Source organism: Callithrix jacchus, chromosome 5 (assembly GCF_049354715.1).
Source record: "Callithrix jacchus isolate 240 chromosome 5, calJac240_pri, whole genome shotgun sequence".
In the NCBI taxonomy this organism is placed as follows: domain Eukaryota; kingdom Metazoa; phylum Chordata; class Mammalia; order Primates; family Cebidae; genus Callithrix; species Callithrix jacchus.
Genome location: NC_133506.1, coordinates 119,749,600 through 119,767,677, shown reverse-complemented (window position 1 = coordinate 119,767,677; position 18,078 = coordinate 119,749,600). Strand labels below are relative to the sequence as shown.

General features: G+C 43.1%; 1 protein-coding gene and 1 non-coding gene across 8 annotated transcripts in view; one reads left to right on the top strand and one right to left on the bottom strand.

Moving 5' to 3' along the window:
* Positions 1–18,078, bottom strand: part of LOC100404404 (uncharacterized) — a 46,561-nt gene that overhangs the window by 7,614 nt on the left and 20,869 nt on the right. Inside the window, exon 6 of the transcript XR_013535920.1 lies at positions 12,051–12,147. This is a non-coding gene — a transcript (uncharacterized LOC100404404). The remainder of the gene's footprint in view (positions 1–12,050; positions 12,148–18,078) is intronic.
* The window catches only part of FBXL20 (F-box and leucine rich repeat protein 20), a 114,366-nt gene that overhangs the window by 92,517 nt on the left and 3,771 nt on the right, over positions 1–18,078 (top strand). For 3 of the 7 annotated variants that reach the window (XM_078374321.1, XM_078374323.1, XM_078374319.1), the window contains 5 exons: positions 2,002–2,062; positions 4,429–4,473; positions 8,521–8,577; positions 9,595–9,807; positions 13,246–16,463. In XM_078374321.1, the coding sequence (XP_078230447.1) occupies positions 2,002–2,062; positions 4,429–4,473; positions 8,521–8,577; positions 9,595–9,807; positions 13,246–13,353 (484 nt within the window). In that variant the 3' untranslated portion in view covers positions 13,354–16,463. Of the gene's footprint in view, positions 1–2,001; positions 2,063–4,428; positions 4,474–8,520; positions 8,578–9,594; positions 9,808–13,245; positions 16,464–18,078 lie in introns of those variants that run through there. The other 4 variants (XM_078374322.1, XM_078374320.1, XM_054257078.2 and 1 more) reach the window with 2 other exon arrangements.

Here is an 18,078-nt window from a genome sequence, read left to right as displayed (position 1 = left end):
TTCCTAAATAGTTCATTACATTGTTAGAATGGAAAAGCTCTCAACTGTGAAAATCAAAAGTTGTGTTTTAGTCAGATCATGTTTTCCCATTAGGTAACATTCATTTCTTTCTTTCCTAAAAAAAAATTTAAAGTTATTTCTTCCCCACTGCAACTGTGAAGTCTCTTATTTTTTATTTTTATTTTTTTGAGACAGAGTCTAGCTTTGTTGCCCAGGCTGGAGTACAGTAGCACAATCTTGGCTCACTGTAACCTGCTCCTCCCAGGTTCAAGTGATTTTCGTGCCTCAGACTCTGGAGTAGCCAGGATTCCAGGCAGGCACCACCAATGGAAAAAAAAAAGGCTAATTTTTTTTTTTGTATTTTTGGTAGAGATTGGGTTTTTCGATATTGACCAGACTGGTCTCAAACTCCTGGCCTCAGGTGATCTGCCCTCCCAAAGTGCTGAGATTATAGGCATGAGTCTCCTCACTCTCTTGGAATTAAAAAAAAAAATTTTTTTTGAGACAGTGTCTTGCTCTGTTGCCCAGGCTGGAGTGCAGTGATTCGACCTTGGTTCACTGCAGCCTCCACCTTCTGGGTTTAAGTGATTCTCTTGCCTCAACCTCCCAAGTAGCTGGGACTGCAGGGGCACACCACCATGCCCGGCTAATTTTTTTTATTTTTAGTAGAGATGGGGTTTCACCATGTTGGCTAGGCTGGTCCCTCAAACTCCTGACCTCAACTGATCCACCTGCCTTGGCCTTCCAAAGTGCAGGGATTATAGGTGTGAGCCATGGCACCTGGCCAGAATTTAATTTTTTTTTTTTTTTTTGAGACAGAGTCTCATTCTGTCACCCAGGGTGGAGTGCAGTGGTGCAATCTCGGCTCACTACAACCTCTGCCTCCTGGGTTCAAGCAATTCTGCCTTAGCCTCCCGAGTAGCTGCGACTACAGGTGCACACCATCACAGCTGGCTCATTTTTGTAATTTTAGTAGAGACAGGGTTTCACCATGTTGGCCAGGCTGATCTTCTTATCTCCTTGCCTCTCCTTACCCACCTCGGTCTCCCAGAGTGCAGGGATTACAGGCATGAGTCCCCGCGCCCAGCCAGGATTTTAAAAATTTTTTATAGAGATGAGGTCTTGATACGTTGCCCAGGCTGGTCTTGAACTCCTGAGCTCAAGTGATCCCTCTGCCTCAGTCTCCCGAAGTGCTGGGATTATAGGTGTGAGCCACCATATCTGGCCATCATTTATTTCTCATTGATTTTTCCAGTTGTTAATTATTTCGTATACTTTAGCTTTTATTTTTTGCAACTTAAGAGTTTCATAAGCAAACATGTCTTTGTTACCATTATACAGAGGTCACCCAACTTTTCACAGAAGAGAGCTACTTTTGATTCCCCAATCCTGTGGTTGATATTTAGGTTGGAGTTGCTTAATAAGAGGGTGAATGACTGCCAGCTCAGCTTCCCTTTCTACTGGGCCTCTCTGGGAGCCTGTGGGAGGAAGCAGTTAAGAATTTCATATTTGGGACAGACCTGTAATTAAGCAGTCCCTTTGTCACGTTTTTTTAAAAGCAATTTAAATCTAAGTGAACCTACTTAAAACAGAGAAAGAAAATAATTCACTTCAGCAAGAGATTAACCGAAATAGAGTATTTATCTCCATTTCCTTTGTTTTCTAGGAGCAGGCTGCCCTCTGGGGGTAAGCAGTATGCCATCAAGAAGGCTTTTAATGCATTTCATGCATTTTGGCATTAACTACAAGCTTCAGTTATATTCTTCTGTGTTTGTTAATTGCACCACCCTGAAATGTGGTATTTGCAGGACTTTATGATGACTTCATGAAAATGAATGGCAAGATCTGTATAGAGACTTGCTTAGTTGTTAATGTCATTCTGTATTATAAATTTCTTCGAAAATAGGAAATTGTTTGCTTACATTCACTGTTTTAATAAACTTAGTTTTCAGGGACCAAGAGCTTGACTTTCACTTTTTTTTTTTTTTTTTTAAATCACAGAATATTGGAAGTGGCAAGATGTTCTCAATTAACAGATGTGGGCTTTACCACTCTAGCCAGGGTAAGTATTTTCTTTATGTTCCATAGGTTTGTTTCCATAGGTTTTGTTAGGGTTTTTTATTTTAGAAGAACAAGCAGCAAGGGAAATGTGAAAATGGTAGCAGAATTGAGGGTGTGAAACAGGGTTTCGTGCTATAGCTACAGACCTATTGATACCAGTAAGAATACAAACTGCTCTAGAAATGCACACGTGCATTGGAGAATATGACCTCTTCATGAGGCTTTTTTTTTTTTTATTTAAAAATTTTTTTAGGATAGGCTCTTGCTCTGTCACTTAGGCTGGAGTGTAGTGGTACAATCTCGACTCACTGGAACCTCTGCCTTGCAGATTCAAGTAATTCTCCTGCCTTAGTCTCTCGAGTAGCTGGGATTACAAGTGTGCACCACTACGTCCAGCTAAATTTTGTATTTTTAGTAGAGACAGGGTTTTACCATGTTGGTCAGGCTGGACTTGAACTCCTGACCTTAAGTGATCCGGCCACCTCAGCCTCCCAAAGTACTGAGATTACAGACGTGAGCCACTGTACCCAGCCTGTGAGACTTGATTCTCCACAATTTCATAAGATAAATTAAGCCCGTGCTTCTTGGTACTTTGTGAAAGAAACTTACTTGGTTATTTTGGCATATGACTAGTGGATGAAAATAACATTGAAAACCACATGTCTGGTTTTATTTTTATTTTTTGAGATAGAATCTTGCTCTGTTGCCCAGGCTGGAGTGCAGTGGCGCAATCTTGGCTCACTGCAGCCTCCACCTCCCAGGTTCCAGCGATTCTTCCATCTCAGCCTTCCAAGTAGCTGGGATTACACAGGCGCACACCACCATGCCCGACTAATTTTTGTATTTTAAGTAGAGAATAGGGTGTCACCATGTTGGCCGGGCATGGAGGCCAGGGTGGGCGGATCACAAGGTCAGGACATTGAGACAAGCCTTACCAACATGGTGAAACCCTGTTGCTACTAAAAATATAAAAATTAGCCAGGCATGGTGGCGTGCACCTGTAATACCACCTACTCAGGAGGCTGAGGCAGGAGAATCAACCGAGAGGTGGTGGTTGCAGTGAGCCAAGACTGCGCCATTGCTCTCCAGCCTGGGTGACCGAGTGAGACCATGTCTCAAAAAAAAAAAGAAAAAAAAATTAGCATGACACCAGCTCTGAAACACTAAATAATTCATCAATGCTGGGCACAATGGCTCATGCCTGTTATCCCAGTACTTTTGCAGGCCAAGGCGGGCTGATAACCTGAGATCGGGAGTTTGATACCAGCCTGACCAACATGGATAAAATCCATCTCAGTTTTTGTTTTTTTTTTTTTTTAAGTCAAACCTCTGAGTTCAAACAAGGGTTTCACCATTTTGGCCAGGCTGGTCTTGAACTCCTGACCCTGTGATCCATCTGTCTTGGCCTCCCAAAGTGCTAGGATTACAGGTATGAGCCACTGAACCCAGCGTTATTTTTTTTTTTCCCCCGAGTTGGAGTCTTACTCTGTTGCCCAGGCTGGAGTGTAGTGGTGCCATCTCTGCTCACTGCAACCTCCACTTTCTGGGTTCAAGCAGTTTTCCTGTCTCAGCCTCCTGAGTAGTTGGGATTACAGGCATGCACCATCATGCCTAGCTCATTTTTGTATTTTTAGTAGAGACAGGGTTTCACCATGTTGGTCAGGCTGGTCTCAAACTCCTGACCTCGTGATCCACCCACCTCAGCCTCCCAAAGTGCTAGGCTTACAGGCGTGAGCCACCTTGCCCTGCCCCCATCTCTACTAAAAATACAAAATTAGCTGGGCGTGGTGGTGCATGCCTATAATCCCAGTTACTCCAGAGGCACAGGAGAATTGCTTGAACTTAGAAGGCAGAGGTTGCAGTGAGCCGAGATTGCACCATTGCACTCTAGCCTGGGCAACAAGCGAAACTCCGTCCCAAAAAGGAAAAAAAAAAAAAAAAAAAGAATTTGCCAGGCATGGTGGCTCACGCTTGTAATCCCAGCACTTTGGGAGGCCGAGGCGGGTGGATCACGAGGTCAACAGATTGAGACCATTCTGGTCAACATGGTGAAACCCCGTCTCTCCTAAAAATACAAAAAAATTAGCTGGGCATGGTGGCGCGTGCCTATAATCCCAGCTACTCAGGAGGCTGAGGCAGGAGAATTGCCTGAACCCAGGAGGTGGAGGTTGCGGTGAGCTGAGATCGCGTCATTGCACTCCAGCCTGGGTAACAAGAGCAAAAACTCCGCCTCAAAAAAAAAAAAAAAGAAAGAAAAGAAAAAAAGAATTCATCAGTATATATAATATTACCTGTTAGTTTTCTGGCCTTAAAGTTTTCTCATATTTTAAATGTTTCTACTATAATATTTGGTTTTGTACTTTGTAGAATTGCCATGAACTTGAAAAGATGGACCTGGAAGAGTGTGTTCAGGTAAGATTATAGATTTTAATTCAGAAATACAGTATGATAGACACTTAGATAATACATGACATCAGAATGTCCAGTTCTCTGCCCTAGTGTAGGACTCTATAGTACCTGACAGCATTGCTGATTCTCTATTAAATAAGACATCTTCCAGGCAGAGGTGCTCATGGTATGTGTCACAGAACTGTGAAAATACATGTCATCAATCAGGTTGCCATTAAAGAAAAAGGAGGCCTAAGCACTCAGGTCATAAAGCCATTAAAAATATTTCCTTAGACCTATAGAGTTATGATACTAGTAAATAATTAAAGCCCCATCACCTGGATCTATATAGCACTGCCTTTCTTTAACTTTACTGTATCCTATATCCCTGTCATCATTAGCCCTGGAGACCTGACTCTACATAGAACTATATGCCCTTAGGGCAAACTGATCTCCTTATTAACAGTTTTTATTTTTTATTTTTGAGACAGAGTTTTACTCTTGTTGCCCACGCTGGAGTGCAGTGGCACGATCCCAACTCACTGCAACCTTCACCTCCCAGCTTCAGGCAGTTCTTCTGCCTCGGCCTCCCAAGTAGCTGGGATTACAGGCATGTGCCACCATGCCTGGCTGATTTTTTGTATTCTTAATAGAGATGGGGTTTCATCATGTTGGCCGGGCTGGTTTTGAACTCCTGACCTCAGGTGATCCACTTGCCTCAGCCTCTTAGAGTGCTGAGATGACAGCTGTGAGCCACATTAGCAGTTTTTATTACCGATTTTAAGAACTTTTGAGATTATTAATTGACCAGGGAAAAACTTTAAAGACGGGACTCCAAAAAAGAAAGAGCAATTAATTTTTTAATGGTAAAAATAAAGAAAGGGAGATACGTCAGTAACTGAAAAGCCACTTAAAAAAAAATTATTTCTTGTGTGGCACTACTTAACAGCTATAAGTTCTTACTAAACTAAAACTTGTTTACATCCATTTATGTCTTATACATGCCTGAGTGTCCTCTATGTCCCTTTCACTGTTAGTCCTTCTAAATGGACATGCCTGCCTGCTTGCCCACCCGCTTTCTCTACCATTTTTTAGCCCCCGTGAAGCTATGTATAGTAGAAAATAATAAACTCAGAGTTGGAGAAGAATGCGAAAAGAAGTGCTGATTTACTTTCAGTCCTAACATAACTATGAAAACTGTTCTTCCTACCTGAATGTTCATAGTTAATCCAGATTCCAGCAGTGCCTGCCTTCCACCTTTGGGAAAATAACCCAAGTTATTAATCCTGAGTTGTGGCATGCTTTATTAAAAATTTTAGGATGGGCCAGGCACAGTGGCTCATGCCCATACTCCCAGCCCTTTGGGGGAGGCCAAGGCAGGCAGATCACGAAATCAGGAGTTCAAGACCACCCTGGCCAACATGGTGAAACCCATCTCTACTAAAAATGGAAAAATTATCCAGGCGTGGTGGCGCATGTCTGTAATCCCAGTTACTCAAGAGGCTAAGGAAGAAGAATAGCTTAAACCTCAGAGGTGGAGGTTGCAGTGAGCCAAAACTGTGCCATTGCACTCCAGCCTGGGCAACAAAGCAAGACTCCATCTCAAAAAAAAAAAAAAAAAAAAAAATTTGAGCATGTTCCAACATTTATTTTCATAGAGCACTATCTTATGATTCCTTTCTCTGGTGATTCTAAAGAGATAGAGCAAAGTCCAGTGAGTAGAGCCTCTCAGGTTTGAGCAGTTCTCCTATCTTAGCCTCCCAAGTAGCTGGGATTACAGGTGCCTGCCACCATGCTCGGCTAGTTTTTGTTTTTTTAGTAGAGACAGGGTTTCAACATGTTGTCCGGGCAGGTCATGAACTCCTGACCTCAGGTGATCCACTGGCCTCGGCCTCCCAAAGTGCTGGGATTACAGGCATGAACCTCTGTGTCTGGCCCCACTCAGACTGGTCTTGAATTTCTAATCTCAAGCAGTCCTCTTGCCTCAACTTCCCAAGCAGTTGGGATGTTAGGTGCAAATCACCACATCTAGCTACCAAGATTTTGATTCATTTAAAAAACAATCCACACAGTCACACTGGGGAAAAAAAATAAAACACATTTTGAATAGAGCTGTCCAAAGATGAAGACTAGAGATGACTAGATGTATTCAAATGTAGCCTGAGTGGATTCTCATAGAACATGTTCTGGTAGCCAGTGGAATTTAAACCGCAAGATTCTGTTATTTGATGATTGATTATTAAAATGCCTGGACTAGAAATGTAGTCAAGAATGAGGCCGGGGGACTGGGCATGGTGGCTCATACCTGTAATCCGAGCACTTTGGGAGTCTGAGGCTGGTGGATCACCTGCGGCCAGGAATTCGAGACCAGCCTGGCTAACGTGGCAAACCCCATCTCTACTAAAAATACATCAGGCAGCCGGGTGCGGTGGCTCATGCCTGTAATTTCAGCACTTTGGGAGGCTGAGGTAGGCGGATCACCTGAGATCAGGAGTTTGAGACCAGCCTGACCGATATGGTGAAACCCCATCTTCAAAAAAAAAAAAATACATCAGGCACGGTGGCTTACCCCTGTAATCCTAGCACTTTGGGAGACTGAGGCAGGTTGATCACCTGAGGTCAGAAGTTCGAGATCAGCTTGGCCAATATGGTGAAACCTCATCTCTACTAAAAATAGAAAAATTAGCTGGGCATGGTAAGACACACATGCCTGTAATCTCAGCTACCTGGCAGGCTGAGGCAGGAGAATTGCTTGAACCCAGGAGGCAGAGGTTGCAGTGAGCTAAGATTGCACCACTGCACTCCAATCTGGGCAACAGTGAGACTCTTACCTCAAAAAAAAAAAAATGCCAGGGGCAGTGACTCACACCTGTAATACCAGCACTTTGGGAGGCCAAGGTGGGTGGATCACAAGGTTAACAGGTGGAGACCATCCTGGCCAACATGGTGAAACCCCTGTCTCTACTAAAAATAGAAAAATTAGCTGAGCATGGTGGCACACGCCTGTAGTCCCAGCTACTTGGGAGGCTGAGGCAGGAGAATTGCTTGAACCCGGGAGGGAGAGGTTGCAGTGAGCCGAGATCGCACCACTGCACTCCATCCTGGGCAACAGAGCAAGACTCTGTCTCAAAAAAAAAAAGAATGAGGTGTAGGGTTGCTGAGTGTAGTGGCTCACACCTGTGATCCCAACACGTTGTGAGGTGAGGCAAGAGGATTGTTTGAGCCCAAAAGTTGAAGACCAGTCTGGGAAACATAACAAGACCCTGTTTCTACCCGAAAAGTTTTAAAAGTCCCGGGCATCGTGGTGTACGTCTGTAGTCACAGCCACTCAGGAGGCTGAGGCAGGAAGATAGCTTGAGCCTGAGAAGTTGAGGCTGCAGTGAGTTGTGATCACTCATGTTGGTCTGTAATCCTAGAGCTTTGGGAGGTTGAGGTGGTGGGATTGCTTGAGCTCAGGAATTTGAGAGCAGCCTGGGCAACATAGTGAAACCCTGTCTCTACCAAAAAATATATATATATGTACTAATTAAAAAAATTAGTCATGTGGCTTGTACTTGTTGTCCCAGCTATTCAGGGGGCTGAGATGGGAAGATTACTTGAGCCCAGGAATCTTAGGCTGCAGTAAGCTATAGTTGTGCCACTGCACTCTAGCCTGGGCAACAGAGCATGACCCTTTATTTTTATTTTTATTTTTATCTTGTTTGAGAGAATCTCGCTCTGTAGCCTAGGCTGGAGTGCAGTGGTGCAATCTCGGCTCACTGCAACCTTCGCCTCCCAGATTCAAACAATTCTCCTAACCCAGCCTACTGAGTAGCTGAGATTACAGGAATGCGCCACCTTGCCTGGCTAATTTTTGTATTTTTGGTAGAGATGGGGTTTCACCATGTTGGTCAGGATCGTTTTGAATTCCTGACCTTGTGATCCGCCTGCTTTAGCGTCCCAAAGTGCTGGCATTACAGGCTTGAGCCACTGTGTCTGGCGCAAGACCCTTTCTTAAAAAAAAAAAGAATCAGGTATGGCTCTGGATTTTATTTGGATTATACCTAAAATCAGCATATGTATTTCTTTCAGATAACAGATAGCACATTAATCCAACTTTCTATACACTGTCCTCGACTTCAAGTATTGGTAAGTTTTGACTTTGAAAGTTTTCGGTGTTTATTGGGTTTAATCAAAAGCAAATACTGTAGTTCAAAAACCCATCTCTTGGTGTCTGGCTGCCATTTTAGGAAAGGATGCTTCCCTAAATTGCCAGCTTACAGAGGACCAAAGGAGTACCTGAGTGAAGTAGGAAACTGAGATAAGAACTGAAAAAGTTAAATGTCTTGTATATCAATTCTTGAAGACTGAAAACTGCCATGAAACCTATGAGTTCTCTCTTGCAGATAACATATTCCAGCCTGAATGATGTTTAAACTTCTAGAGATCCAGGGGATGAGATGGCCCAAAATACAATTTGCTTCACCTTGAGATCAAATGTTACTGGTCTTAAGAATGGAACAAATCAAAGCTTTAACTAAGGGGAGTTCTGTTCCTATTTTCAGGAAGGCTGGGCATGAGGAAGGCATTCTGGGTGACTGTTCTGTATCCAGGCTCATTTTGGTGTTTGGTGGCACAGTGCTATCCAGAATTGGGTCAAGGTTTCTGAGTTTCCCTGAACCAGGGATTTAATAAATATTGATGAAGAGATGATGTGATGAGATGATCACACCTGACAGCTGTAAAAATCTTCAGCTAATTAATTGTTGGGGCATGTCCCTGAACCAGATATTGAGTTATTTAGTTCAAATTCCAGAAAACAGTATGAATGAAAAACTTGATTCACATTTGTCCCTGTAGAGAAGAAAAGTGTAATTTGAGGAAGGGGTAATTTTTGAGACTGTCTTACTTTATGAACTAGTTCATAGTCATTACATTTATTTATTAAATGTATTTAGAGTCACACACCAAAATATCACAATCACTGATTTCCAAAAGCATAACCCCGCTATCTCCAGTTTTCTTAATTTCACCATGTGGATGTAGTGCTGGCTCCGTATTCATCAAAATCAAACCAAAACGTCTCCTTTCCAATTTTATACAAGCCTCTGGTAGAGGAATGCCGGAAGATATTTCAACATTCTTCCTTGCTCTGTTTGGCTGCAGAGTCTGTCTCACTGTGAGCTGATCACAGATGATGGAATTCGTCACCTGGGAAATGGGGCCTGTGCCCATGACCAGCTGGAGGTGATTGAGCTGGACAACTGCCCACTAATCACAGATGCATCCCTGGAGCACTTGAAAAGCTGTCACAGCCTTGAGCGGATAGAACTGTATGACTGCCAGCAAATCACACGGGCTGGAATCAAGAGACTCAGGGTAAAAATGGCTATATAACTCTCCAGCTCTAGTGTTCTCAGCACTTTCTTATCTCTCTTTTTTTTTTTTTCTTCAAATTTAGATTTGTATGATTTTTATATTTACTTGAACATCTAACAAGGCAAAAAATAGAGTGCAAACCTAAGGGCAGATAGTTTTTTCCTGTGGTTCCAGAGATGGAAATTTAGTAGGAAAAGACCCACTGAAGGGAAGAAAAGTAGGTCTCTACCCAGCAGAGTCTCTCTGATAATGTCTAGGGCTTAATAACTTTCCCAGATTGAAAAAAAGAAAGAAAAAGCACATGCCACATTTTTGTTCTAAAGGACAGAAAGGAATAACAGAGAAAGTGTTTGGTTAAATGGGATTTAAGAATTTAATTTGTATCTGTGTTTCACATTAAACCCTTTTCCTGGAGTTCATATTTTTTAAGACAATAAGTAAAGTAGACAGATTTTTACCTTTTGTGTCTTTCTTTTCTTTTAAGAGATGAGGTCTCACTCTGTTGCTCAGGCAGGAGTACAGTGACACCTTCTTAGCACACTGCAGCCTTGAACTCCTCAGCTCAAATGATCCTCCTGCCTCAGCCTCCCCAGTAGCTAGGACTACAGACACACCACTATACCTAGCTAATTTTTTGAAAACCTTGTTTTTTTTTTTTCTTGTTTTAAGACAGGGTCTTCTCTGTTACCCAGGCTGGAGTACAGTGGCTCGATCTTGGCTCCCTGCAACCTCTGCCTCCCAGGCTCAAGCCATCCTGCCACCTCAGCCTCCCAGTTGCTGAAACTACAGGCGTGTGCTATCACACCAGCCTGATGTTTTGTATTTTTGGTAGAGAGACCATTTTACCACGTTGCCCAGGATGGTTTCAAACTCCTGAGCTCAAGTGATCTTCCTGCTTTGGCCTTCCAAAGTGCTGGGATTAGAGGTATGAGCCACCATGCCTAGCCTTAAAAAAACTATTATGTATTGTGAGGTTTGGACTAAAAAAAAAAACAAAAAAAAAAAACTATTTTGTAGAGACAAGGTCTTGCTATGTTGCGCAGGCTGCTCTCAAACTTCTGGCGGCCTCAAGCGATCCTCCCACCTGAGCCTCCCAAAGTGCTCAGATTACAGGTGTGAGTCACTATCCCATGCCCAGATTTTTACCTTTTCTTTTGGCCCTATCCACCATGAGTCTCACTCTGTCGCCCAGGCTGGAGTGCAGTGGCATGATCTCAGCTCACTGCAACCTCTACCTCCTGGATTCAAGCGATGCTCCTGCCTCAGCCTCCCGAGTAGCTGGGATTACAGGTGCCCACCACCACACCTGGCTAAATTGGTTATTTTTAGTAGAGATAGGGTTTCACCATATTGGCCTGGCTGGTCTTGAACAACTAACCTCAAATGATCCACTGCCTCAGCCTCCCAAAGTACTTGGATTACAGACATTAGCCACTGCTCCCGACCAGAAAAAGAAATTTTTAAAGGCTGGAAAAATCTGTATGTTGGGATTGTTCTGCTCAACAGACATTTACTGGAATATCTGCTTTACACCTGCTGTAGGAAAGACAGTGTGCCTATTTAGGCCCTTAATACCAATTTCTAGGCGAGGCACCGTGGCTCAGGCCTGTAATCCCAGCACTTTGGCAGGCTGAGGTGGGAGGATCACCTGAGGTCAGGAGTGCAAGACCAGCCTGGCTAACATGGTGAAACCCCATCTCTACTAAAAATACAAAAATTAGCTGGGAGTGGTGGTAAATGCCTGTAATCTCAGCTGCTTAGGAGGCTGAAGAAGGAGAATCACTTGAACCAGGAGGCGGAGACTGCAGTGAGCCGAGATCATGCCATTGCACTCCAGCCTGGGCAACAAAAGTGAAACTCCATCTAAAAAAAAAAAAATACCAACCTCTGGCAGGGTACGACGGCTCACCTCTGTAATCCCAGCACTTTGGGAGGCCAAGGCAGGCAGATCATGAGGTCAAGAGATGGAGACCATCCTGGCCAACATGGTGAAACCCTGTGTCTACTAAAAATAGAAAAATTAGCCAGGTGTGGTAGCACATGCCTGTAGTCCCAGCTACTTGGGAGGCTGAGGCAGGAGAATCATTTGAACCTGGGAGGGAGAAGTTGCAGTGAGCCGAGATCGTCTAGCCTGGGTGACAGAGCGAGACTCTGTCACAAAAACAAAAGCAAAAACAAAAAACACCTTTGAAAAATCCATGTTGGCCATATGGCCTTGAGCAAATAAGAGTACCAGACCTTACCTTGAGTTCCAGTTGGTCTAAGTTCCTCTTCCGCTCTTCACACATAGAGGACTGTGAGCATAATTGCACTGAGGGAGGACTTGCAACCATATTTTTTCTACACCAAAGAGAATAAGAGCCACAGGTCAACTAGAGCGTCTTATGTGGCCTGCTTATATTAGGGTTCCTAGATTGCCTGGCTGTCAGGAATCTCTTCTGTCTCTCAACCCTCAGGAGATAGATCTGTTATCTGTTCTTGAAGTCACTTAGCAAGCACCTTTCCACTTTAATATGCTGTTGCTTCTGGGCTCAAGCAGTCCACCCACCTCGGCCTCCCAAAGTGCTGGGACAATAGGTGTGAGTATTTATGTACATATCTAGACTATATATGCCCAAGAACAGAATTCCCATCTTGACCATCTCTTACTCCCTCACTTAACTATCGAATTGCCTTGAATATAGTAGGAATTCAGAAATACTAATTTAGACATGTTGTTACAAGAGAATAGTGAGAGTTTTTTTAATATCAGGAAAAAAAATCATTGTCCAAAATGACTTGGAAAAAAATTATTTTAAACTATAATGTAGCTAGCCAGGCACGGTGGCTCGTGCCTGTAATCCCAGCACTTGGGAGGCTAAGATGAGTGGATCAGTTGAGGTCAGGAGTTTGAGACCAGCCTGGCCAGCATGGTGAAACCCCCTCTCTACTAATAATACAAAAATTAGCCTGGTAGAGTGTACCTGTAGTCCCAGCTACTTGGAGACTGAGGCAGGTCACTTAAGCCCAGGAGGCAGAGGTTTCAGTGAGCCAAGATTGCAGCACTGCACTCCAGCCTGGGCAATAGAATGAGACTCTGTCTCAAAAAAACAAACAAACAAAAAAACACCACAACCAAAAACTCAAGTAGCTTCTTTCAGCTATGGGAATACAACTGGAAATCCTTTTTTGGAGAAGATAAGAAATTAGTATGATGTCTTTCCTCAGTTGCATTATTACACAAGCAGGTACCAAAGTTATATGAGTTGTTCTGGTCATTTAGAATAACCTAGGATGGAACAAAGTAGAACCCAGGCCTTCTAACATCTTGACCAATGCTTAGCCTTTGCCCTGCTTTCATGTTCATTGAGCCCCTTGGTAGATTTTTTGAAAAGCAACATTGCTCTTTCTGTTTAAGCCCTCTCTCTTAAATGTTTAATGTTTCTTGTCTTGTTTCAGACCCATTTACCCAATATTAAAGTCCACGCCTACTTCGCACCTGTCACTCCACCCCCATCAGTAGGGGGCAGCAGACAGCGCTTCTGCAGATGCTGCATCATCCTATGACAATGGAGGTGGTCAACTTTGGTGAACTGAGTATTTAATGACACTTCTAGAACTACGGTGGAGTCTCTCCAGTGGAAGCGACCCCAGTGTTCTGGGCAAGGGTTACAAAGTGAGCGGGGGCAGTGTCCAGATCCCCAGAGCCACACATACATACACATAAACACACTCACCCCTATCCACTCTAGCTCTGTGACCATGGGACTGAAGTTTGTGATGGCTTTTTCAAATGATTGGTAAAACTTAACCATTCCTGTTGAGGTGCCCAGAAGAAAATCATAGGCCAAGATAGAGGGAGGGGCATTCCAGCAAACCCAGTGTTATTGCTACTGTGGTTTTAAAATTTTTGTCTAGGGGTTTCTTTGGGGATTTTGGAACATCTGCGTCTGCATCTGCAGTCCTCCAGGGTCAAGAAAAGCATGGAAAGACAATATATGATGTACCCAGGGACCAGAAAGAAAATTTCTTTGCATCTTAGAAATGGTAGACATTCATTGTGACTACAGAGCTTCTGTGCTTCCTTGTTTCCATGCCAACATGCTGAGCATGCTCACAAAGAAGGCTCGTCCATTCCTCCTGTGTTTTAGTATTTGGCCCAGAGGTTTCCTAAATGGTTGCATTGAAATCACTGTGGTCCAAATATAATTCTTACACACTCAAATTATCACTGTCTGTAGCACATTTGTGCATGTGTCTTCTGTTCTCTGTTGCTCCCTCCCGCACTCTTGCTCAGTCTGTCACCTGTTCAGTCTGCTTACTCACTCAATTGTTACTCTTGTCGTGTTTACAGTTTGCATTTTGAATGATTAGTTGGGATTACCAAACATTTTTTAAACAGATATCAATAAATATTTTTTTAATTCTAAATTTTACCATTAGGGGACCCTGCCTGAATCTTTGCCAATCTGGAAGGAAACTATCACAAAAGCAAGAAAAGTTATGAGAAGAAATTGACTATTTTGATGAAAACAGATGTTGCCTTTTGGTTTCTATTATATCTTCTGATATATGATAATTTGCATGATATGCCCAATATTCCACCCTACACATTTTTCCTTCTGTCAGACTCCAACTTAATAAGGAAAGAGAGAGATGTATTATTAGGAAAGAGTGGAATGATAAGTCACAAAACCAAGCCTGAAAGTCCCCACCACTGAAGTTCAGACATTAATGATTAGTTACTAGATATTTACTGAAATCTAGGAGTGATCAGTGGCATCTCTGACCTATGTCTGTGAGGTGGTTTTGTTTTAGCTGGAATGCTACCAGAGGAGCTGTGTATTCTAGCCAGTCTGTTTCTCTCTTTTTCCCCATTTCAGCCTTTCAGGAATACAAGAATGGCATTATAACAGCTGTAAACTGTATGTCAGTGTTAATGGATTATATGTTGGCACCCCAAAGGGCCAGAACCTTCCAAGAACCTGTCAGTCATCTCTCTTTTCTGCTCCAGTCTTTTTTTTTTTTTTTTTTTTTTGAGACAGGGTCTCTCTGTAGCCCAGACTGGAGTGCAGTGGCTTGATCTTGGCTCGCAGCGACTTCCACCTCCCAGGCTCAAGTGATTCGCCTGCCTCAGCCTCCCAAGTAGTTGGGATTAGAGGCACGCAGCACTATTAGCCGGCTGATTTTTGTATTTTTAGTAGAGATGAGGCTTCACCATTTTGGCCAGGCTGGTCTTGAACTCCTGACCTCAAATGATCCACCTGCCTCAGCCTTCCAAAATGCTGGCATTACAGGCGTGAGCCACGGCACCTGGCCCTGCTCCAGACTTCTGAATGAAGTATGAATGTAGCCAGGTGAACCATTGAGGCAGCTGAAAGAGAACATTGAGAGGAAGTAGGGGGTTTAGTGTCTCTGCTCAGCCTGGGCACTAGAACTAAGGGAGGAATTTAATTCGACTTACAGTCGAAGAAGAAGTAACCTCTCTCCCCCCAAAAAATCAGAGGATAAAGGAAGTAAAATGAGTTTTTAAAGCATTAGAAGTAAATTTCTAAACCCCAAGGGTAGAAACCTGAGTGTGATTTTTAATAGGGTGATTTTGGCAGGGGGGTCCTTTAAGACATTAATGTACAGTCCATCATAATCTTAGATAATCTTCTATGTGATCCAGACTATTAAAAGGCTTATTTTATTTATTTATTTATTTTTATTTTTATTTTTTTAGAGATAGGCTCTTGCTACCTTGCCCAGCCTGGACTCAAACTCCTGGGCTCAAGCCTTCCTCCCACTTCAGCCTCCCAAGTAGCTGGGACTACAGGTGTGTGCTATTGTACCCAGCTTAAGAGATTTGTTTCAATGCTGCAGTTGCTGATTCTACCAGCATACATAAGAATAAAGTCTGATTTATTTCTCCATTGATTTAGAAGGCTATTACCCATCAGTATTTAGCATATTAAATTTATTTTAAATCCTGTTTTATTGTACCCCTTTAAAAGTGCAAATTACTTGTTTTATTTATTCCTCTCTCCCCTTAATATCTTTCAGGTTACCTTATAAGGAATATAACATGAAACTCAGTTTCCTGGCTGTACCCCTCCACACATACAAATACATACGTGCATGCACACACACTTCCAGATGTGGTTGATAATATTCAGATCCCCAGGTTATTCATTCAAACAAAACTAAAGGAGAAAACTAGGGGCCATCTGCTTTAAAGTTTAAGATGTTTTCTTTGTTGTTGTTTTTTTAGTGTCTGTACAAATTGACCAAAAAACCCAGATTGATTACTGAATGTGGATTTGAATTGCCTACGTTGAGGCCATAAGTACTTCTTTACTTAAGTTTAAAAGACCCTATTCATCAGGTCATGAAGATCTTGGAAATGGTGTTTCTCTACTCAAAGGGTATACCTATAGGCAGGTCCATGGGGACTTGCTCTGGTGATCCCTGCTATTAAGGCAAATTCCAGCCTGTCTGGGCCAAGAATAGTCAAGTAAGAGAGAACGAAGACTCAGGGGTGTGCAGCACTGGCTTCTATTTTGTCAGGCAGAAGTCTTACTCCTTTCGGAAGAAAACTTCAGGCTCATCAAGCTTGGAAGGAAATGCAGTTTTATGCTAATTTGCAGCCTATGCCAGCTGATGAATATGCTAGGACTTTGAGAATACAGAGCATGGTAAGTTTTGGTCGGGTGGAAAGGAGCCTGACGTATGAACATAATGCTGCTTCTCTCAACATCTGGGATACCTGTGAAAATTAAGTAAGGATTAATGTAGGAAAAATTCTCTACAGGAAAAGCTAATTGGTCTGTTTATTCATAGCCACTCCAAAGCATGCCTTTTATAATGAAAAAAAAAAACAGTGAACAGAGAGAAGAGATTTGGGGGTAAGTTAGAAGGTACCCTCAAAGCTACTGTGCTAAACCTACAGATGGGCAAGAAGGAATTATGGTAGTGTCTCTGGAGAAAGTTCTGGAACATCCAGATCATCTCTTTTCTAAGCAGTTTTCCCCTATTTCATCCCTTACATTTTCCAGCATCATTTGCTACATAAGTGTCTTTTCATCCTCCATCAGCTCCATTGAGCTGACTCCAGCTTATTTTTGCACTGATTTTTAACATTTCCTTCCCACACCCATCCTTTCCCTCTATTTAAAGCCTCCATCTCACCCTCAATAATGCTGCTGATGTACTCTCACATGTCTCCAGTCTAGCTTCCTCTTTGAATTCCTCTCCTACTCCAGGTGCTGTCGTGGGCAGCCTTAAGTTCAATACCTGTCAGGTGGCTCAGGCCATTTTTCATTAGGTGGTCTTTGGTGTTTGCATACTGAATTTGAACTGAGTTGAAAAGGAAACTGTTGGATATGACATATTACAGGGAAACCTGGTAAATTTATGATGCTTTATTTTGGGCTTTCCAGACTATTTATGCTTCAGTATCCACAGTCTTTTATTTCATGTAATTGCCTTGTAAAATACATTGTTATGGCTGGGTGTGCTAGCTCACGCCTGTATCCCAGCACTTTGGGAGGCTGAGGCAGGTGGATCACAAGGTCAGGAGTTCGAGACCATCCTGGCCAAGATGGTGAAACCCCCGTCTCTACTAAAAATAGAAAAATTAGCCAGGCGTGGTGGTAGGCACCTGTAATCCCATCTACTCGGGAGGCTGAGTTAGGAGAATCACTTGAACCCGGGAGGCGGAGGTTGCAGTGAGCCAAGATGGTGCCACTGTACTCCACCCTGGACAACAGAGCGAGACTCCATCTCAAAAAAAAAAAAAAGTGCATTTTTACTAGTTTGATAGCTCACTAATGCCAAGGGGGACTAAAGAAAATATGATGAAACTTGTCTTGAAGTTGATAGAAAGTGCAAGAGTGAGGCTGGGCACCGTGGCTCACACCTGTCATCCCAGCACTTTGGGAGGCCAAGGCTGGTGGATCACAAGGTCGGGAGTTCAAGACTAGTCTGACCAATACAGTAAAACTCTGTCTCTACTAAAAGTACAAAAATTAGCCGGGTGTGGTGGTGCACACCTTTAGTCCCAGCTACTCAGGAGGTTTAAGGCATGAGAATATCTTGAACCCGTGAGGCCGAGGTTGCAGTGAGCCGAGATCACACCGCTGCACTCCAGCCTGGGCGATAGAGTGAGACTCCATCTCAGAAAAAAAAAAGTGCAAGTGTGTGACTGGAAAGAAGACAGGACAGTAAGCGTCCTTCTGCCTGTGTAGTCAGCATGTCCTTAATTGATCATGTTATTGGGAGAAGAGCACTCATGGGTCATGGTTGACCCTT